The following is a 23,134-nucleotide window of genomic DNA, read 5'->3' as shown; positions in this document are numbered from 1 at the left end:
GTGGACAGTTTAAAGTTTCCTGCTTTACTGAGGAGTCTGTCAGACAGACTATGGCCTATGGGCTAAAGATGAAACATTACAGAAGAACTTCAGATGACTGACCAGGCAATGAGTTGTCTCTTGTCATTTCTAAAGTTTATATGTTATCCTTCTGTGGTCTTTGAAGGAGTTGAAGACAGATAGTTATGGTTATAGTTTTCCTTAGTTAGGACTAGAGGTGAGTTACATATAGGACTTTAGACTCACAAAGATAGGATAGACAATGAAAAAAATTATTTAAATCTTGCTAAACAAAAATGGACTAAATATTGTTAACTGCTGTTCTATTTGATAACTGTTGTTATATAGTTTGCTATGTTAAGGATAAACCTTTCTTTTTATTTAGACAGAAAAGAGGAGATGATGGGAGATGTCATTCTGTAAATATGTTTCTCTTATTGGTTAATGAATAAAGCCCTGCTGGCCATGGGGATGCAAGATAGGAGGGACTAGGAGACAAGGAGGATTCAGGGAGAATGAGGAGGAGATTCAAAATGTAGGACCAAGAGAGCAGATTTCCAGACCCTCTCTCCGGTAATATAAGACCAATTGGAGATATTTAGATGAATAGAAATGAGCCAACAGCATTCTATCTAATACAGTGTCTCTGTGTGTTATTTGTAGCTGACTGCGGCTGTGGGTCCAGGCTGGCAGGGAAACAACTCAAAACAATTGTGTGTGATTCATGTATGTATGTATATATGGCTGTGAGCTTTGTGTGGCTGTGTGCTTTTGAGTATGTGTGATTGTATGTGGCTCTGTGTGTGTGTGTGTGTGTGTGTGTGTGTGTGTGTGTGTGTGTGTGTGTTGGACTGAGAAAGAGAGGGGGAGGATCAAGGGAGGGAGGAAGCTGGATCATGCATTGTAGGGTGTGTGTAGGTATGGAGTGTATTCCAAATACTTCCAAGATCTGGGTCATTCCCCACTTGTGAGTTTCAATTCTTTCCTCCTTCCTTGTGTATTCTGCTGGGTGACTCCAGGTTGTCAGGTGCTGTAGACATTTTTGTTAGTTTCCTTGAGTCTGGGTCTCTGTAGGTAGCTCTGCCTGTCCTGGAACTTGGTCTGTACATGGGGCTGGCTTCTTACTCGTATAGATCCATCTGCCTCTGACTCCAGACAAAGTGCTCTTCTGGAACTATAAACCTCCTTCCTTTATTCCTTCCCCTTTTCTTTCTACCTTGCTTTCTTTGTAGTCTCTGACATAATTCCCCTTTAATCATCTGTGGTTGAGAAGATACCACATACCCATGACAACTCTTCTAGAAGACCATTTAATTGGGGCTTGCCTGCATTTTCAAGTTTAGTCCATTCTCATTCTGGAGGGAAGCATGGTGACACACAGACTGGCATGGAGATGCAGAAGTACCTGAGAATTCTACATCTTTATCTCCAGGCAGCTTGAAGTGTTAGTCAGTGAGTCTGGCTGGGGATTATTTTGAAGCCTCAAAGCCTACCAATTTATTTCACACATCATGATCCCTTTAAAATGACTGCTATTTTAAGACCACACCCCTAAACCTTCTCAAGAAGTCCTAATTTCTGATGACTAAGCAGTTTAGTCTATCTACTTGTAAGGGCTATTAATACACAACCACCATACTCCACTAGCGACACACTTATGCTTGTAGCAGGAATACATTCAGTCCAACTTCAAGAGTGTTCACTCTCTATCACAGTGTCAACAGTGTTTATACACATACCTTTCCAAAATACGCGCGTGCACACGCGCACGCACACACACACACACACACACACACAGTGAGTTGGGGAGAGAGAGAAAGAGGGAGATACGCAGAGAGATGTAATAGACAGACAGAGATAAACATTTTCAGGGCGTGAAAGCCATCCATTATATTAAAAAAATATTACATTTTTTTTTGTAATATACCACAGTCAAGAACTAATTTAAATGTGGTCTTCAATGTCAAAACCCCCCAAATTTAGTAGAGAAATTATGGTCAGGATCAAGAAAGGAGATGCAATAGGTAATGGAGTTCCATGGAATTTAGCTCAGTTCTGAGATGTAGTCTGTCGGTGTATGCAACTTCGGAGCATGGAAAACTCTTAAGGGCTTCCTAGGGACACACACACACACACACACACACACACCCTCACACTCACACATACACACACACACACACAGAGACTCAAAATGAGGCAAAGAGAAAGAAAAGAAGAGAGAGGAGAGTTAGAGACAGAGAAAGATGGAGATTGGGAGAAAAGTGGAGAGAGGGAGAGTGAGGGAGAGAGAGAGAAAGGTACAAGCCTGAGTCTACCCCAGCAAAACAACACCGGCCAAGAGGTAGGCCTGGGCTGGCCCCTAAGGGCACATGAGCCTTAGGAGCTAAGCCATCACTGGAGAGGGAGGACAGGGCTGCTCCTCACTGCCTCATGGGGCTTCAAATCTTAAATTGCTGAGAGGACAGACAGCAGCGTGGTGGTGGACAGGACGGTTCCTCCACTCTTCCCTGATTTCTTTTCTTTTTTCATGACTGTAAGCAATATTTTATGATGTCTTCCCTGTTCAAATCTGATATTTTTTAATAAATCCGAAGCAATTTGTTTGACCAGCGGTGGGGGGGGGCACACCATAGCCCCTCCCACAACAACATATTTTTTTTACTTCTATTCCTAAGTTGAGACATTCTTAAATTATGTTTGTTTAAATAACACTTTCAATAATTTATTTTCTCTGTGTAGCTGTTTTCTTTTCATTAGCAGATTAAAAATGAAAATTCAATACAACATCATATAGGATCCAGATACTCTGTATGTTCCCTGTCTTTTTGTGCCTTTTCCCTTGTATAATACTCTTTCTTTAACGGCTTTATGATTTCAAACTATTTATTTATTTGTCTATCTATACCCATTTTCCGTTCTTCTTCACATGTAAGCACATTTTTAAGCACACTATACATGTTCATAGGTTTTTTTTCAATCTGACTTCAATCCGTGCTTCTTTATCATTCTCTTGTTGCTGGAGTCAAATCTTAAACTGCTCAACAGCAGCTAGGCTCCCCATTACAGGACTCTGGTGACCGTCTCCTCCCATTCTTGATTCTGTGAAAGCCTAGCCTCATGCCTGTGCACCCAGCCTGGGGCTGGTCTATCTGCCAGTTGTGGGAAGTTACTGGGTCCAAGTTCAGTAGGCATTTCTCTCTAGTCTCCCACCCTTGAACAGCATGCTGGCCACTGCTCATTTTAGTGCTTGTAGCAAGGCCTCTTAAAAGAGCTTCACCTCTGTATACCACTGGCACTGAGCTATCCAACAGACTGTGGACACCAGAAAGCTTTTTAACTCTTTATGTGGAAATATGTAGCAAGATATTGGGCGGCATTTGTAGTTGTGCTTTTTTGTAGGATCTGCCAGCCTGTAAATAGTGATACAGAGACTTATTAAACCAATCCAAGTAAAAAAAAAAATCTTCACATTTAGAAAAGGATTATTTCACAGCAACTCTATGCTTTTGTTTCCACAGAAAATGAAAGGCTGTGAATTCATTGAAGGTTGATTGAGATCGTATTTGATTGGGGGAGACTCCCTGAAAATCCTGGCTATAGACATAAGGAAATAAATCTAAAACAAAACAAAACCAAAAAACTACATGACTGGTGACATATATTTTACCTGCTCAAACATAAAACAAAAAAAAGTCATCTTTGGCTGGCTTGTGTACAATGCACAGTCCACATTTATGTTAATGCAGATATGTATGCTATCTTTGAAAGTCTGTGAGTTTTCAGACCAAGGGGACCAAATGCCAATGCAAACAGGTAGCCTAGGTGAACCAACTTCAGAGTGTCTCTGTTGCAGTTTCCTCTGAGTTCTACATCCTGAAGAGCTTCAAGGCTGCTTGCTGAGATGGCCTACCTCACAACAGAGTACTCCAGCTAGACTTCAGGTAAGCCCTGCACTTTCCCACCACACTGAGACTAAACAAAAGCTAGCTCTCCCAGGACTTGACCATTATCTTAATTTTTTTAAGAATCTTCTAAAAATGTTACCACTCCCAGATAACAGGAAGCAATCTAGAGAACACAATGCCCTCATTGCCAAGAGGTGATGTGAATAGTGTTTAGTCATTCAGTGGATTATGGACATTTGTCATCATTTTGGGAGGTTAGTTACAAGTTCTTATTGGTAATGGCCAGGAAAAAAGGAGATTCAATTCAGGGAGCTCATTCTGAAAAGAAAAAACAAGTGGAAGTAGACATGATAAGATGAAAGAGTAGAGTATTGAATCTACTTATAAAGTAAGACAGCAACTACTAGTCTTAAATATTTTAGATTGGTATGTATTTATGTACATTGCCACAAATTTAAAGTTATTTTTTGTTAAAACATACTGTACATATGTTTCCACTCTTGTTTATGTGGTTTACCCATGCAGCACATTTAACACTGTAATGTAAATTTCTAGTCCTTGAAACTTATTGCTACAAATTATTTAGGATAATAGAGAAGTGCAGGTCAGTAGTTAGTCACCTATAACAACCTTATAGTCACTTTAAGTATGCTTTCAAGGTCAAACAGAGATATTTTAGATGGAAATGTGGTCTTTAAACACTTCAGAAGTTTACAAAATATGGCATTTAAGATGCTTTAATAACATAAGACTTTTCATGTCAATGGGTCACATCTATTCCTAGCAGCACCAATTTACTTCAGAGAAGATGATGGGCATCAAAGGACTTCCATACGGAGTTTGCTTCCTTGGTGGCAAAAGTTGGCCACCTAGCCAAAAAAACAAAACAAAACAAAAAAACAAACAAAAAAACTGTCCTTGCCTCAACTGCTGACAGTATGTTGTCCAAACTGGATAAGCATGACACAAAAGAAAGCAACTACCAAAGTTTCCCAAGACAGAGCAGAGGAGTCCTTCAAAAATTCCTGTTTCACAGAAAAGTCTGTCAGATATTCCAGGCCAATAGGCTGAAGATGGTTGCCCCAACATCGATCACAGAGAAAACTTGAGTGGCTGTCCAGGCATACATCTGTTTCTATCAATTCTATAGTTTTGGAAATTGTTTGCTCTACACTTCCTGTTTACCGAGATAATTGTATATCCTTCTTGAGTCTTTGATCTGTAGTTATAGTTACAGCTTTCCTTAGTTATGATAGCAAGTTATGTACAGGGCTTGGGGCTCATCAAGGTAGAATAAATAGATTATTTTCTCCAAAGATGCCAAACACAAATGGAATGGACATTATGAATATAATTCTTACCTTGTAATTGTTCTTACTGTTTATGGTTTTATTGTGATAGAATTAAAAAGCCTTTCCTTTTTATTCAGACAAAAATGTTGTGGAATATTCCTTTAAACTGTGTGAAGATGTGTCACTATAATTGGTTTAATAAAAAGCTAAATGCCAATAGCTAAGCAGGAGATATAGCAGGGACTTCTGGACAGAGAGAGTTCTGGGAAGAAGAAGACAGAGTCTCCAGCCAGATGGAAAGAAAGCAGGATGTGCATACAGAGTAGGGTAACCAAGCCACACCTTTAAAAACTTAGATTAAAAGATATGGGTGTTGTGGAGTAATGTTTTTGTACACTGTGCAGATGCCACTCAGATTGGTTTAATAAAAAGATGAATGGCCAATAGCTAGGCAGGATTTCTAGGCACAGAGGATGCTGGGAGAAGGGAGGAGTCACCAGCCAGATGCAGAACAAGCAGCATGGGCATTACAAAGTTAACCAAGCCACATAAAAGAATGTAGACTAAAAGACATGGGTTGATTTGAGTTTTAAGAGCTAAAAGCAAGCCTAAGCAATTGGATGAACTTTCATAATTAATAAGAAAGCTCCATGTGGTTATCTGGGAACTAGCAAGCAGTACAGAAAAGACTCACTACTATAATTGGATTAATTTAAGTTATAAGAACTATTGAGACAAACATAAGCTATATGTAAAGCTTTCATAATCAAAAATTAGTCTCCATGTCATTATTTGTGAGTGGTCCTTATCAGAAAGTTCATCTACAGGTCACTCACTTGTTCTTCTGATTGGTGTGGCTTGCACCTGAGCAGTGAAGTCTGCCAAGGTAATAGACACTTTCTATTGGCTTAAACCCATGTCCAAGTAGTCTTCTCTGGTGAATACGCCACAACAAGAGGCCCAAGAACAAGAGGATGAAACTACTACTGGTGAATCCCTTACTACTCCAAGGCGAAGGTACAAAACAGGGATTTGATGGGGAGGGCCAGGGCTGTGCTCCAAATGATATGACAGACTTTGAAGATCCCCATGGAAGGTCTCACCCTCCCTCGAGAGCAGAAAGGGGATAGGATGGGGATTGGTGGGGCGAACTGGGATTGATATGTATGACAAGTGTTTCAAATTTAAATTAAAAGATTATATTAAAAAAACAGGGATTTGTTTTTGTTTGGTTGGTTGGGTTTTTTTGTGTTTGTTTGTTTGTTTGTTTGAATTTGGGCCTTGGGATTTAGCTCAGTATAGAGCAGTTGCCGAATAAGAAAGGCTCTAGGTTCTGTCTTCAGAAGGGAATGTCAGGAAAGATGGCAACATCTTAAATTTATATTGTCTGTGAGAAGGCTCATCATGGAGAGATCATTGTGGTGGGTAAGTCTGAAGAACTAAGTGAGATAGAGTCCTGGATCTCACTAACACTAACTCTGGCCTTCACAAATCAGCTCTCTCTCTTTCTGTCCCTGCACATACACATTAAATAAATCAATAACAAACTGTGTTCTGTTTTGGCCTTTGGAGACAAGTGCTTAGTGTTAGTAACCCCAAGCTCACTCTACAGACCAGGCTAGCCTAGAAAAAGACTGTCTACCTCTGCCTCCTACATACTGGGATTGCAGGAGTCACCACACTCATTCCACCTTCATCTCCAACGGGATGTTTGAGTCGATAAAGCAAAGCAATGCCTTGCAACAATCTCATCTGTCCCACCGCAAATTTAAACTGGGGAATAAAGACTGTGTAGAGTCTTGTTCTTAGCCCAGTGCCAACAGGGCCAAGCACCTTGATTGAACATACTTACAGATTGAAAACTCTACAAAACACAAAAACAAAACCAAACAAAAAAAACTATTGAGGGAATGCAATGAACATGTGAAGTGGTTCACTGAGAAATCACTGAGAAATTAGCAGCTGTGTGATTGTGTGATTCTGGGGAAATAACTCCATCAAAGATGGGCTCTATTCAGGAGTCTGAGTTCACTCAGTGACACTTTTTTTATAACAGTAACCCAAAGAACTTATCCTATGTCTCTGTATCATGAATAAATAAATGACCCGAGACCGGCATTGGGGTTCAAACTTCAAGATGAATATCAGAAAAGCAAAGCAGCCAGCCACTAGCTCTCAGCTCAAGCTCAGGGTGAAAGGGCTGATCCAGGAGCTCTTCACCAAGTCTCAAACTATAACCTCTCCCCAGTGTGGCTGGAGAATGAAGGCTCCCATCTTCAGTGTGGTGGAGAATGGATGCCTCTGATAACTTGCTTAAGTCTTATATACTTCCCTGATGCTGGGATTAAAGGTGTGAGCTATAATTCTCTTTTAGACTGATTCACTCTTGTATAGATCTGGGTGGTCTTGGGCTCACAAAGATCCATGTTCTCTTAATTCTGAAACCTAGGATTAAAAGTGTGTACCACCACCTCCTAATTTCTGGCTGCCAGGATTAAAGGTGTGTGCCTGGCTTCTATAGCTTGTGGCTGACTGCATTCTGAATCCTCGGGCAAGCTTTAATAAATCATAAACAGAACTTATCCTGTGTCTCAGCAATAAATTAGTATTACAAGTCTAGACCGGCTTTTCTTGTTTCTTTCACTGCAGGATTCTTCATTCTGTTTCCCTGGTTTCCCTGGCAACGGCCATTGGGAAACACTTTGGAAACGCAATTCCACGTTCTGTAACAGAACTCCCTATATTAAACCTCCCTGCACCTCCAGGGTTTCAACTCAGGGGCACGTAGCTCGCAGCAGATTCCCTCTGCACTTCCTGCCTGGGCATCTTCCACCTCTTAAGACCCTAGAGTAACCAGCAGCCCGCCTTGCCTGGACAGTGATCCCAGAGGCGCCTGCGCCTCCGCTGTACGGCAGAGTCCATGCAAAGATGGCCGCGCCCACAAGCAATCTCCGCAGGGCACCGCCATCGAAGCCGCGGGACCCTCTGAAGCGGCGCTCGGGGTGGCCGCCATGTCGGCCTCTGACTCCAACCAGGTCCTGACAAAGCCAGAGGCGCTGGGCCAGAGGAGTGCGGGAACAGCCGACAAGGCCAGGAGTCCGAGGGAGATGGCTGCATCCGAGCCTGCGGACAGCGATGCGGTGAGGGCCCACCGTAAGGGTTTGGGGGCAGTTTGGCGGTCAGTGATTAGAGGGTGATAGGAGTCTGAAGACAAGATTTGAGAATTTGTGGCGTCGATGTTGAGTAGTCTTTTGGGAGGCCGGAGTTCTGAGAGATCTGGGTATTAGGGTATGATGGGCATATAGAGTGTTAGGTATGCGGGTATAATATCCGTGGTTTTAGAGGCATTAGACGAGGATGGCTATAATTTAAAGAAAGCAGTGTTTTGATGCATCAGACTAGACATTGATGCTTGGGGGCGGGGAGACGTCTGTAACTATCACTGAAAGCGATTGAATCTGGGTCTGGAAAGCTAGCAAGATCAGAAATGAGGGTTTTGTGATGTATCTGAGATGGGTAAGTCCTATAAGGATTAGAATTTAGACTGTATGGAAACAGTCATTATAGGTAACTGGGGATAACAGGCTGTGGACTGTGGTGGGGGGGGGGGCACTGTTGAGATTTGGATAGTTGTGCCTTTTGGAATATGTGGGGATCAGAGGTTGGGGCCTTGGGCACGGGGATGGTGGTATTTCTAGAAGTCAAATCAGCAGTGTCTTTCAGAGTTGGTGTTTTGTGTAGTATGATGGGTAGTTGGGAGCCTGGAAGCTAATGGGAGGATGATAATTGGTGTAATCTGAGGAGTCTTATATTGAAGTGCCTATGGGGATGGTAGAGTGCCGTTTGGGGAGAAAAGGTACCAATAGTCCTGACTGTCCCATTAGTGATGGGGTTCTTGGTAGGAATTATTAAGAACTGTTAAAAGTCCTTCATGATTCTGTGACTAGGATCCTGAGGTCAAGAGTTCACAGTGAGGTTGTTAGGCTTCATGATTAGATTCTGTGAGGTCACTGACTGGAGTTCAATGGAGGTCATAGGTTGTTCTGTAAAGAATGGTAATTGGGAACTTCTATATAGGGGAGGCATGTGACGGCTGGTGATTGAGGAATATTTGGATGTCAATGATTGGAAAACTGGAACAGTGTAAGATGAGCACCTATTTTATGCCAGAAAGTGCTCTAAGTAACATCACAAAGTGCCAGCCTGTCTTTAATGTCTTAAATTCTAAAAATGGGAAAGAGACAGCAAGAATGTAAATATAAGTGGAAGTAAGATAGTTTTCAGGCAATAGTAACTGCTGTGAAGGAACTAAGAAAGGACAATGTGGTGAGTCAGTAGTGTGAAAGTTTTCAAGTTAATCTTTGGAAGAAATGACAGTTGATTTGAACACAAATTATGACAGGCTGTGGCTAATGCACAAATCCAAGGGGTGTTTGAAAAAGAAAGAATGCTAATTGCTAAAGCCTCAACATAGGAATTAAGTTCTTGTTATACTGAAAAAAGAAAAATTAATGTGCCTGGAAAACACACACACACACACACACAGAGCACAGAGAGAGAGAGAGAGAGAGAGAGAGAGAGAGAGAGAGAGAGAGAGAGAGAGAGAGAGAGACGTATACAGGAAAAGTAGAAAAACATGAAATCAGTAAGTAATAGAAGGTATTAGCTCATGTAAGATCATATTGGCTAATGCTGGATTTGGATTTTATTCTAATTTCAATGAGCAATCACTGGGTTTAAGCAAGGAAGTGATTTGATCGATATATCAAAAAGATCAAAAAAGATGGTTACTTTATGGAACATGAACTACAGGGCTAAGTAGGAATCAGAAGGTCAGAAGTTGATTTCAATAATCGAAGGCAAGAGATTACGGTGACAATTTGGAGTTACACTGGAAAAATGAAATCACATTCAGAGTACATCTGAATGTGAGCTGATAGGTGAATCAACATGGACATTGGGATGAGATCTAGATCTCTGGCTTTAGGAACTGGAGTGTAGAATTTTTGTATATGCCAGCAGATGGTTCCAATATAACCCAATCCCTAGCAAAATTCTTCAGCACTGAGTCTCTTTGGACCTTTGCTGGAACTTTCCAACACATTTCACATGTGTTGCCAGAACTTGTTTCTTGGGGAAACAAGCATGTTCTATGTGACTGTGCTTGGAAAGGACTCTTGGATGCTGTGTTTCTTTTCATCCTGAATTTACCACTTAATGATTCACTGATTTGCTTTGTGTCCTTTAGCTATAATGAACCATGGCTGTGACTATAGTTACATCTGAATTTTGTCATTCTTCCTATTGAATCACTGAGCCATACAAGGTTAATGTATTAAAAGCTAGTGAATCTGTTAACAGACTCTGAAAGTAGTTAAAAAAATGGCTGAACCATAATCATTTCCATCCATCATAAATCCTAAGGTACATAAGCCATGAAGAAAAATTAAAGGTAGCCTCTGCTTGATATCACTGTAGGGAGCAGGATCCTCGGGAGATGGATGGATTTTATTTAAAGTGAACAGATGAGGAGAATTAGAGCTAGAGTTTTATTATAGAGATTAGGGTTTCTGTAATGGTCACTGTTAAAAAGTTCTATTGGTGTCGGTGATTGGAGATTAATCAGATTAGAGATTTGGGGACTTCTGGTAGATAGAAATCAAATGTGTTTTGTGGGCCCATTATTGAGGAGCCCATGGGGTAAGTGCCTGGGAGGACCTGTCCTTGTCTGGTGATGCAGTTGTTGATGTTGGTCATTTTAGAATTACTGAGGTTGCTTAAAGAGAGCTGTACTGACTCAGAAATTGGGAGGGAGGGCAATGACAGTGTTGGGAGTTATTAAGAATTCAGACTGGCCCAGCAGACTGGCCCAGTGGCACAAACCTTTAGTCCCAGCACTCGGAAAGCAGAGGCAGGTGGATCTCTGTGAGTTCAAGTCCAGCCTGGTCTACAGAGCTAGTTCCAGGACAGGCTCCAAAGCAATGGAGAGAAACCCTGTCTCAAAAAATCAAGTGGGGAGAGGGGGTAATGCAGACTGAAAGCTTGTGAGGTAGAGATTAGTGACATATTAGATTCACATATTGCTTGTCTGTGAGGGTGAGGGGTTATCTTTAAATGCTAAGCAAGCATGTTTAAATGTACATTGTGGTCAATAGTGCATAGTTGAGGTAAAAAAAACAAATTCTGTTATTCAAATCACTCCTGAATGCAGAGAATTAAGATGTACTAGACTGAACAGAAGTATTATAAGAATCAATAACATTCAAAGATGTGTCTGTGGCTTTCACCCAGAAGGAATGGGAGCAGCTGGAAGCTGTGCAGAGGAGCTTATGCAATGATACAATGCTAGAGAGCTGCAGCAATCCAGCCTCAATGGGTAAGGACGATTCCCCATCACTCAGAATGTGTTCACTGCAATCCCTTCTTCTTCAAGTCTTTGGGTTTTTATTTTATTTTATGTTGTTGTTGTTGTTGTTGTTGTTGGTGGTGGTGGTGGTGGTGGTGGTGAGTCAGGGAGTTTCAATTTCTTTTCAGTACTAGGAAGGACACTTGTGCCATTGACTTCAAAAGGGAAGGTCTAGGTACATGAGTATCCCTATTGACCCTGAAGTGCAAACACCAGGCCTCAGTTTCTGAGATGGCTGGTCCAACATTCAGTTTCTACCATTTCTTACAAGTAGGAGATCAAGATCCCAAAGAAGGTATGATCTCTAAGTTAAAAAAAGAAGAGTCATCGTTGGGAGAGGCGAAAACACCCAACCCAAGTAGTGTGAACAAAACAGCACGGCCCAAGAAAGCAGGAGCCAATGCAAGTAAGTTTTTAGTTTCTTGGCACTAAGTTTGGAATTCTTCAAAGAATAATTTGTAATTTTTATTAGGGCTGAGGATACAGCTCAATGTAGACAGTGCTGCTCACATGTGAAAGGACCTAGATTTAAACACCAATATGAAGAAAAAAAAAATTAAGTCCAAGATTTTCTTTTCTTAACCAGGAAATAGTAGAAAAATATCAGAATCTGTCAGGAAAAAAAGAATTGAAACTATGGATATTTCTTTGCTTGGAGACTCTAATATCTCCTCTTCCTGTGAACTTGTCCACATGAGAGGCTCATGACAAGCTCTTGTTTTATGGGGAAGAAAAATTTGGGTGAGTAGAGCCTGTTAATAACCCTAAAATCACTGCTTGGATGTGGTAGCTTTCCACTTGAGCTCCCTTTGGAATGGTCAGAGCAAGCCACTTGGTTCAGAGGGATAGACATGCATCACCTCTCCACAGGAGAGATGCTGCATTTCAAATGCCATGCTACTGGGGGTCCCAGGGTGTGATCTTCCATAAAGAGCAATTGTACAATCTGTCACCATTTTGACTGTGTTACTGGAAAAGTTGAAAATCAGGGCTCGGAGCCTGCAGTAGTTGATTTTTTCACTTAGCCCCTCTCCCTGCCCTCGTGCCCATTGCTTATCTTTCAAAAGGCTCTATAACTCTCCTGCCAATCTCATTCCTGTTTTCCATATTTAAAAACAAATCCTCTCTTTGAATCCTCAATTTTCCTCCTGCCCTTTACCCACACACTAGTTCCCTAATGTATCACAATTTCTCCTGATGAATTCAGACATTCTTAGAGCAGTTTTCTTTCTGCATCTCTGGGAGTGATGCTCCTGCTCCTAATGGCTTTGTTTCTTTCCTTTAACTACAAAACTTCCTGTACCTGTGTTTTGGGGTTTTGTTGTTGTTTGGTGGTTTTGTTTGTTCGTTTTTTTTGTTTGTTTGTTTGTTTGTTTGCTTGTTTTTTTCTAAGACAGGGTTTCTCTGTGTAGCTTTGGAGCCTGACCTGGAACTAGCTCTGTACACCAGGCTGGCCTCCAACTCACAGAGATCCACCTGCCTCTGCCTCCCGAATGCTGGGACTAAAGGCACGCACCACTAACACCTGACTTGTACCTGTGTTTTATAAGACTCAATCATGTCCATTTGTCCCTGTGATGATTTGCATGAGCTGCCCCCATAGTCTCAGGCATTTGAATGCTTGGTCCCCAATTTATGGTGCTGTTTGGGGAGGCTTAGAAGGTGTGGCCTGTTTCCTGCTTGCAGTTCAAAATATGAGCTCTTAGCTTCCTGCTCCATGCCTGTAATAGGTTCTTATCTCTCTGAAACTGACCTATTGCCTTGGTCATGGTGTCTTATCACAGCAATAGGGAAGTAACTAATATGATTGATATAGTCAACATGCTTACCCTCTGGTGCACACCAATAGCTTTGATTAACCTTAAATCCTTGCTTTATCTTTAAATGATCAATTTTACTCACAAGCTTTCCTTATTTTGCTGATGGTCCCCTAAGATCATATCTCCTTATGTTCTGTTCCTCTATTGCATAGCTTTCAAACAGACACCCATTATGTAAATATAGCTGTTTTTCTATGTTGACATCTTCTAAATGTACATCTCCAATGCCTGTATCGTACCTTCTTATTGGAGCTGTTTGTAGGGAAGTCTTTCTTTAGGAGTCAGATAGGGAGGTTCATCTTCGTTAATTAGAGGCACCCTTCATCCTCCCTGTGTTTGTCCTCTGATTTTAGCATGTATTTCATGATCCTCTTATCAAGCCCCATTTGTTTTTTCTTGGTTATCATTGACAAATCAGGTTTATCTTATCCCTGAGTGCAGTTCTCAGGAGGATTTAATGTGTCCACTTTTTAAATCTCATTGTATATGTTACTGATAAACATTACATATTTGCTGGGGCTGGTGAGCTTCATGCTTAAGTTTGTGAAGTTACATTTGACTTCTCTTAAAACTCAGATTCTGTTGCTGTCTCAAATTAGGAAAATGATTTTTCTGGGTAGTAGTGTTATACACCTTTCATCTCAATACTTTCGAGGCAGAGGAGGCAGATCTGTATGAGAAAGAGGCCAGATTGGACTACAAAGTGAATTCCAGTTCATCCAGGGCTACACAAAGATACCCTGTCTTGAAAAATAAAAAGAGGAAGGAAGGAAGGAGAGAAAAAGAAAATGATCTCAGTCTTAACAAATTATTCTATCACACCCAAATCTTCCCAAGTATGATCTCATTACATACCAGGACTGTAATTTGCATTCTTTTCATGGTGAATTTTTTTTTTTCCTGATTCATGTCTTTTGGGGGAGTGGATATCAGTGTGGCAGCTCCATCCATCACTATAAGAAGTGTGTTATGGGGCTAGGGAAATGGCTCAGAAATAATTGAGTTCAGATCCTCAACCCTCATGTAAAAACTGCACCTGGCAGTGCACAGCTGGAATCCTAGCACCAAGGAGCTGAGACAGGGGCCTGAGACTCTCTGGCCAGCATGCCTAGCCAATTGGTGAGCTCCAGGTTCATGGAGAGACCTTGCTACAAAAAAATAAAATGAAGAAAACAAGAATAGATTGATGTCAAACTGGTTTCCACATGCATGGGCACATATATCTTTGTACACATACACAAATGAACATGTATACAAACAGGCACAGTTTGTTTTAGTGTTACATGTCAAGTAGATAGGTGTAAGTCTTGATCACTTTCTTTCACGAAGGATATTTGTTCCTGTATTCCCTATCATCAGTAGGTATTAAAAGCCGTGACCTTGGCATACTACCTGGAGGGTCCTGTTTATCTCTTTATCCCAGGGTTCTGAATCTCTTAAGAGTCCCTGAATGAAAAATCAGCCACCAATTAACTTCTCTGGGATCTCTACTATATCTAACTCCCACCAAACCTATCTCTGCCCCCACCCCTCTCTGGAGATGGGTTTCTGTTGGGTAGCCCTAGCTAGCCTGGAACTCACAGAGATCCACCTGCCTCTGTCCCATGAGTACTGGGATTAAAGTTGTATGCCACCATACTCCACTAGAAAGCAAATCTCTTAAATGCCCTACATAACAGTAAGAATTGCATCCATCAGTGTAGATACCCTTATTTTCTCCATAAAAATTCCTTTATCACTGAGGTGACTTTTCACTCTTACATATGTTTTTCTCTTTAAATGTTTGAGGTTCTTCTGGTGACTTCTTTATTCCATTTCTGTGTAGAGAGTTAGTGGGTGAAATAGTCTTAAAGTGTCAGTGTGGATGGGAGGATAGTCTTAGCGAAGAGGACCAATGTTTTAAGAAAATTCCTCTAAACATAGTTGTGCAATATGTAGGAGAAAGAATGTTAGCAAGTATTTAGGGCTGTAAGTAAACTTAAAATTGATAATTGACTGTTAGAATAATGACGGGAATCAAAGATTCCTTTGAAATATGGGCGGCTGTACACTGTAAACCCAGAATATAAAGTGTTCTCCAAGCTAACCATTAGGAATGTCATGGCTTTGTGAAGGCACTGGGGAATGTAGAGGAACTATGGAGTTGTTGGGATGTCCTTGTTACATTGCTTATGGGTGGGAATGATGGGGCATCCTTCCCTGCTTATTGTCTCCATCATCTACTACTTCCCTAGTTCTCATTGGCAGACATATTCTCTATTTTAGTTTATTTTAACTAGTCTTAATAAATAGAAGGATTTGTTGAAGAGATGTGTATCTCTTACAATCTAAAGGCAGAGACTTTAGCCAGACTCCACTAGGAACAAGAACTGGCAACTTGGAGGTCACAGGAATTGAAATTTTGTACACTATGCTCTTGAGGACAAACAATCCTACATTTCTACTTCTTTCTGTGTGTGAAAGCTTCATTCTTTGTATTGAAGAGCTCTTTATTACATAGGATAAGTGTGGCTTTCATAGTACTTGCATTATGTCATCTTAAATTTAATCACAAGGGGAAGACTAGTAATGCCTTGCTATGTAGCCCAGGCTGACAGAAAACTTGTGAAAATCCTCCTGAGTATTGGGATTAGTAGGCATGACATATTTTAACTTAATGAATTCCTTGTTCAGTGCTCCTATGTCTAGTCCACCTTCTATCCCAGGTTACAAGATCCTATTTCTTTTGTTGTTATTGTTGTTGTTTTGTTATTTTTTGGGGGGCCGGGTTTCTCTGTGTAATAACCCTGTCCTGGAACTCACTCTATATACCAGGCTGGCCCCAACTCACATTGATTGACCTGCCTCTGCCTTCCAAGTTCAAGGATTAAAGGTGTGTGCCACCACCACCCGGATAATCTTTTCCTAATGAATACTATCAGTTTACTTTCCCCTGGTTTTACTGCTACTTCCTCCCTCTCAAGCAGATAGGGACATTCATTCTTGATGCTTATTTCACATTGGCATCTTATACTTGAGTAAGTATTCAACCCCTAAAAGGCATCTCTTTATGAAACTTAAAAGAATGTCAGTGGGAGTGCAAAAATTTACAAGAATGTCTCATTAAATTCTATTTTAGAAGTTCAACAAGATGATGAGAAGATAGAGGAAAAGCAGAAATCTCAAGGCAAACGCATTAAGGAAACTACATTTGAGAAGGAAAGTTCAGCCAGCAACAAAAGCAGTGAGTGTGGTTTGTTGGAAGAAAAAACGGTCAGTACAAAACATTTTCCTTCAAAAAAGAAGCTTCTGAAATCCGATTCACATGCAAAGAACTTGAAGCAGAATTTAGACTTTACTGGTGAGATTAAAAACTTCACAAAAAAGAAACCTGATTCAGCGAAAGAATATAGGAAATCATTGAGCCATACCATATCTGATACAAAGAAAGACATTCTAGCTAGAAAGAAATGTGAGAAAATACCCAACAAAAACTCACATGGTAAAAGTGACAAATATCAAACTGGCAAGAGATACGAGAAAGTGTACCATCAAAACTCATCCCATGCTAAAGAAGACAAAAGCTGGTCTGGACAGAAACAGAAATCATCTAGCCGTAGTTCATCTACTAAGCCTGACAAATCTCCAGCTTCTGGAAAACCCTATGAATGCAATCAGTGTGGGAAGGTCCTCAGCCATAAACAAGGACTCATTGACCATCAAAGAACTCATACCGGGGAGAAACCATATGAATGTAATGAGTGTGGGATAGCTTTTAGCCAGAAGTCCCACCTTGTCGTACATCAGAGAACTCACACCGGAGAAAAACCATATGAGTGTGCCCAGTGTGGCAAAGCTCATGGTCATAAACACGCCCTCACTGACCATCTAAGAATTCATACTGGAGAAAAGCCCTATGAATGTAATGAGTGTGGGAAGACCTTTAGACACAGCTCAAACCTTATGCAACATGTAAGATCTCACACAGGCGAAAAGCCTTATGAGTGTAAGGAATGTGGCAAATCCTTTAGGTATAATTCATCTCTTACTGAACATGTGAGAACGCACACAGGTGAAATACCATATGAGTGTAATGAATGTGGCAAAGCTTTCAAGTACAGTTCATCCCTGACTAAACACATGCGAATTCATACTGGTGAGAAACCATTTGAATGTACTGAATGTGGGAAGACTTTTAGCAAAAAGTCACACCTGGTTATACATCAAAGGACTCATACAAAGGAGAAACCTTATAAATGTGATGAGTGTGGGAAAGCCTTTGGACACAGTTCATCTCTCACTTACCATATGAGGACTCACACAGGCGACTGTCCCTTTGAATGCAATCAATGTGGGAAAGCCTTCAAGCAAATCGAAGGCCTGACCCAACACCAGAGAGTTCACACCGGGGAGAAACCCTATGAATGTGCTGAGTGTGGGAAAGCCTTTAGTCAAAAGTCACACCTCATTGTCCATCAGAGAACTCACACCGGGGAGAAACCCTTTGAATGTTATGAATGCGGGAAAGCCTTCAGTGCAAAATCACAACTTGTTATACATCAGAGATCCCACACTGGAGAGAAACCCTATGAGTGTAACGAATGTGGCAAAGCCTTCAAGCAGAATGCCTCTCTTACCAAACATATGAAAGTTCACTCCGAAGAGCAGTCTCATGGGGAAAATTAATGTAGGAAATCTCACAACCAACTGCTTTGGTCTTGTTTAACTTTAAAAGATGTTCTCGACTTGATGAAGTTAGAAAATCTTTTTAGGAAACCATTCCTTATATATGAGAGAATTTGAATATGGATCTTTACATAAGAGTGATGGATGGTAATAAAACTTAAGCCTGATCCTAAACCTTTACAAAAATACTGTATTTTACAGTTGTTATAAATTATCTCCACATTTAGAACAAAATGTGAAACTTTAAAAGTTGTGGATAAGGACCTGGGGAGATAGCTAAATCAGTAAAATTCTTCCTAAGCAAGTGTAAGGACCTGAATTCCATCCATAAGATCCATGTAAAAAGCTAGATGTGGTGGGGAAGTTGAGACAGGAGAGTCCCTGAGACTAGCTGACCAGCTGCACTAGCCTAATCTGCAAGCCCTGTGTCACAGGGAGAAACTCTTTTAAAACAAGGCACAGGGCTCCAGAGGAACAATACTCAAGGTTGACATTTGGCCTGCACATGTGCACCCACACACATGACAACACACACACACACACACACACACACACACACACACACACACACACACACTGTGGGATAATATTATTACAGCAACAAATGAACAATAAAATCTGCCAACAATTCATTAAGCATTTGGGTGTTGTGTACTTGAGCAAAACAGTCAATATTTAATCTGTGTTTATGCTTATTGCATACTTACTGCCTTGTGTAAAAGAGTAGTCATCCCCTATGGTATTGTCCTGTTTTCTTTGTTAGTGTTTGTGTTAGCTCTAAATCAGTAGAAAACTTTCTGGGTTTTTGAGACAGCATCTCACTGTGTAGCCCTGGCTAGCCAGGAACTTGCTATGTAGACCAGAATGGCCTTGAACTAACAGAGATGTGCCCATCTCTGCCTCCCAAGTGCTGTGAATTAAAGGATCAAATAGAAAATTTTAAGGGGTTTTGTCTAGATGTTCTTAAGAAAAACTGAAAAAAAAATGTGCTGGTAGAGGATGATACTCAAGTTAGATTGTGAAATATAGAAAGAAAAGTGGATTGTTGGACACTGTATATAGTATGTTGTCATTGTGAACAGAGTGTGTGTGTTTGCCTGTCTTTTTCTGCCTCTCTGTGTACATACTCATATATTTGTATATGAATAGACTTGTGTTTTTTTAATCTAGAGGAAATTTTAGTGTTTAGCACTGAACCCAGAAGTACAGGATCAAGGTCTGGCATTCTTATCATGTACATGTGTCTTATTGAAATATATATTAAAATACTTTTATATGCACAAATGAACACAGTTTATAAATACAGCTGAGTCTCTCCAACAGTATTGTTTGACAAAGTAACATGAGATTTTTATGCCCATTTATGTACAATGAATTTGAGGTATATGGCACTAAACCTTGATATTGAATTTGCAAAGATTTTCCTATTAAACAAAGATTTTGTTAACATAATGATTCACAACTGTAACAATACTTTATTTATCTTTGTTGCTACTAAACTGGAGATGAATTCTGTTTGCAGATAAATGAAAGTGGTATTTGGAACCATCATCCCATTTTATTTCATATTCAGACAAATGCCTTAATCAGGGATTTCAACTGTATTGCAACAAATGTCTCCATACCCTCTTCTTGCCCAGTGAGGAAATATTGTTTCTGGTTTACATACTCTACTTCTCCCAGGGTCTGCTTCATAATGCTTGTCAAGCATGCATTCCAGAAGGTGCTGTGCATCAGACTGACTTTTTCAAGAGACCTGTCTGGCCTTGTGTGCTCCACTAGCTAGGGTCTACTGCTGAGATCAAACACCAGGATTAAAAGCAACATGGGGATAAAGGTTTTAGTTCATCTTACAGCTCATAGTCCAACATCCGGGAAAGTAGGGCAGGAACTGAAGACAGGGACCCACAGGCGATAACTGAGGCAGAGGCCATGGGGTAGTACTGCTTACTGGCTTGCTTCTCATAGCTTGCTCAGCCTGCTCTATTATACATAGGACCACCAGCCCAGGGTCACACATTCCACAGTGAACTGGGAACTGTCACATCAATCAAGAAAATGCAGCTCAGGCTTTCTCGTGGGCCTTTCTAATTGGTGCATTTTCTCAACTGATGTTCCCTCACACACTCACAATCCTAGCACTTAGGGAGCTGAATCAAGAGGATCACGACATTGCAGCAAGCTGAAAAAAATCCAGACCCCCTCTCACTCCGTTCTCCCCAAAGAAAATATTTGACTGTATGTTAACGTTTATATTCTAACAGCATATTCACTAAGTCCTATGTCAAAAGAGTCATGTCCCAGTCATTAGAACTTGTCTAGTCCTATTCAATTCTCAGTGAAAATTTTATCTGCACAGTAGTGTAGCTTAATAATAGCCCCCATACAAATGGGTGACTGAACGCTCTCTGCCCATCCTTCATTCTTGTTATTGCCTTCCTAACTCCCTCATTTCAGAAAACAATATAAATATGAACAAAACAAATTGTGTGTGTGTGTGTGTGCATGTACATGTTTGTGTTAGAAGATCATCTCAAGGATATTGTGCCCCTATTTCCAAATAACTGACTCACTCTTGGGTGAAGAAAATGCAATGTGAATTTTGTTTGCATTGGTTAATTTCTTTTCTTACCAAATGGAAGTCTAGCACTATGCACGGAACTAGAAATGCCTTCATCTTTTAGAAGAATAAAGCAGTTGTAGGTTATGCCTCTGCTTTTATTTTATGTCTTTTTGAAGAATCTTCAATTGTGCCATACAAAAGATAATCATAAATTTGGGGATACCTGAACAGTAGACATTAGTACTTAGATTTTTATGTAGTAAATATTATCATTGGTGAATTTTAGAATGTCTGAAAGAACTAGATGTCAGGGCCGAGGGGTGGTTACAGAGCAATGGGGCTCAATGAGGATCTGAGTCTGGATCCCCAGCAGCTACATGAAAGCCAGAAAGATGGGCATGTGTCTGTAAACAAGTATGGGAGTGCAGTGGCATGTTGTCCAGTCATCTCCAGGTTCAATGAGAGACACTGTATCAAACACATGCAGTTGAGAACCAGAGGAAAACACCTGACATCACCATTTGGCCTGCACTAACCTATGTATGGGCAAGTGCATCTACACACATACACACACACACACACACACACACACACACACACACACACACACACAATATGAGCAGTGAAAAAAGTCTCAACCAAGAATATACAAACTTTGTTCATCACAATTGCCTGAAGGATTTAGTAGGACACTAACTTTTTAAGTACAAATTCTAGGGCCCCACCACAGATTAATGCAGAAATTCCAGAACTTACTTTTCATTTTCCTGTGGCAGGTGATTTGCATCCTGTTCATGAGCCTAACACATGTACATTCCAGCCTGGGGCCACGTCTCTTGTGACACAGAGGGTATGGTCAGGTGTGTCCTGGAGCTCTGGACCTGGGTTCTCCCTAGACACTGTCATTCTGAAGCATCCATGATGGGAGGCCAAACTGCAGCTCCCATTCATCTTCAGTTTATACTCACACCAAGGCCAGCTCCTCCATCAGAGAACTCCACATTTCTGTCCCTACAGTTCATTGTCAGAATTCTTATGTAACTGCAGATATGAGCTGAAGGGGGTCCTGATGCATGAGACCATTGCACACTGTGCTTGCTTATATCTTTGTTGTGTAACAGTGTTCTCCAAACTTCCATTTAGTGTTCTAAAGAACAGACTCCGGGACTCCTAAAGAAGAGCTCTTTAAAGCTTAGGATGTAGGGCACGGAGAGGTGGCTCTGTGCTAAAGAGCACAGGATTCTCTTCCAGAGGACCTGGATTTAATTCCAAGAACTCACGTGGCAGGGTACAACTGCAACTCTTATTCCAGGGGATCCAATGGCCTCCTCTGGCCTCCATGGGAACCAGACACAGATGGTGCACAGATATAAATGCAGACAAAACACCCATTGTTTGGGATATTCAACCACACTGTGAACCCTGAGTTAGCATGTGCAATAATTACATAAATTTAACCCTGGGTCAGGAGGCTGAGTTAGCACCTGGTCGATCATCAGGGGGCATCTGGGAGAGATAGAGAGATGCCCACAAGTAGTAGGGAGGGATTTTGAGTGGTGTGGCTTTGTTTGTGTGTTTGTTTTTGTTGAGCAGAAGGATGGGCTTTTGGGGAGACACAAGCAGAGGAGAATGTTAAGTTAGTTGCTATTCAACCTTTCTAAGCTAGCAGGTGTCCAAACAGCCTTTGAATCTTGAATCTTATTTATAAATAGAACAATAGAAATTTAGTTAAAGCTACCTTTAGCAGCAACAAGAGCCAGGGCCTGTGGGAACAGAATTCCAACCAGGCTGCAGCCTGAACAGCCAGGCCACTGCCAGAGAAGCAGGCTGGTAACTTCAGAGTCATAATTTCTGCCTGAAATAGCAGTTGATTAGGGCACAGCCACTGTGCAAAGGAGAAAACCCACACACACACAAATAGTTTTGTTTTTTTTTTTAAAGCTGCATGATTTATTTTGCTTTCTGACTCTGTGCTTGTGCCTTCAACACTTTCACAACAATTTTCTGCTCCTCAATAAGAAAAGCCTGCTTGATCCTGTCACAGACACACTTGGCGCACATGGAACCGCCGTAGGCCCTGCTGACGTGCTTCTTTGTCTTAGACAGTCTCATGAGGACTTTCGGTCTGACAGCACAAACCCCTCGAATCTGCCTGGGCACACACTGCATGCAGATTTAGGTGCTTTCCCAACCTTCTTGGTATAAAGGTAAACAATCCTGTTGCCAAGGGTTCGAGACAGCCTAGTTTTGTGAGAGGCTCTATTGTAGGAAAGCCTACTCCGGTATGTCAAACGCTGGACCATTTTGAGCACCTGTAAGCACCGTCCCCGGAAGAGGAAAAGGAAGGCACAAAAATAGTTTTTTAAAAAAGATTTAGGATGCAAACAACTCACAAGTCTCAGGAAATCCTTGAAACAAGATATACAAGCCTCCACCCTCCCCACGGTTATAAAAGCAGCAATGACTGCTGAGGTAACAGAACT

General features: G+C 41.0%; 1 protein-coding gene across 3 annotated transcripts; it reads left to right on the top strand.

The window, feature by feature from the left end:
* Positions 1-8,042: 8,042 nt before the first annotated feature.
* Zfp37 (ZFP37 zinc finger protein) lies at positions 8,043-19,493 on the top strand. Of its 3 annotated transcripts, none has more exons than XM_051187882.1 (4): positions 8,043-8,337; positions 11,489-11,573; positions 11,878-12,009; positions 16,542-19,493. In XM_051187882.1, the coding sequence occupies exons 1-4, from the start codon at positions 8,209-8,211 to the stop codon at positions 18,086-18,088; spliced, it is 1,893 nt and encodes a 630-aa protein (XP_051043839.1). In that variant the 5' UTR covers positions 8,043-8,208; the 3' UTR covers positions 18,089-19,493. The 3 variants fall into 3 exon arrangements, with proteins under 3 accessions (XP_051043839.1, XP_051043840.1, XP_051043841.1); XM_051187883.1 differs by having other exon boundaries at positions 11,492-11,573; positions 16,542-19,492; XM_051187884.1 differs by lacking the exon at positions 8,043-8,337 and having other exon boundaries at positions 11,554-11,573; positions 11,875-12,009; positions 16,542-19,492.
* The last annotated feature ends 3,641 nt before the right edge of the window (positions 19,494-23,134 follow it).

This window comes from Phodopus roborovskii, unplaced genomic scaffold (genome assembly GCF_943737965.1).
Source record: "Phodopus roborovskii unplaced genomic scaffold, PHOROB, whole genome shotgun sequence".
Lineage (NCBI taxonomy): Eukaryota > Metazoa > Chordata > Mammalia > Rodentia > Cricetidae > Phodopus > Phodopus roborovskii.
The sequence above is the reverse complement of the archived record's forward strand: the minus strand, read 5'-3'. Positions and strand labels throughout refer to the sequence as shown.

Coding starts and splice junctions, on each gene's coding strand:
- Zfp37 (XM_051187882.1), top strand. CDS start 8,209: ATGTCGGCCTCTGACTCCAACCAGGTCCTGACAAAGCCAGAGGCGCTG. Junction 11,574..11,877: donor CAGCAATCCAGCCTCAATGG/GTAAGGACGATT, acceptor TCTTACAAGTAG/GAGATCAAGATCCCAAAGAA. Junction 12,010..16,541: donor GAAAGCAGGAGCCAATGCAA/GTAAGTTTTTAG, acceptor ATTCTATTTTAG/AAGTTCAACAAGATGATGAG.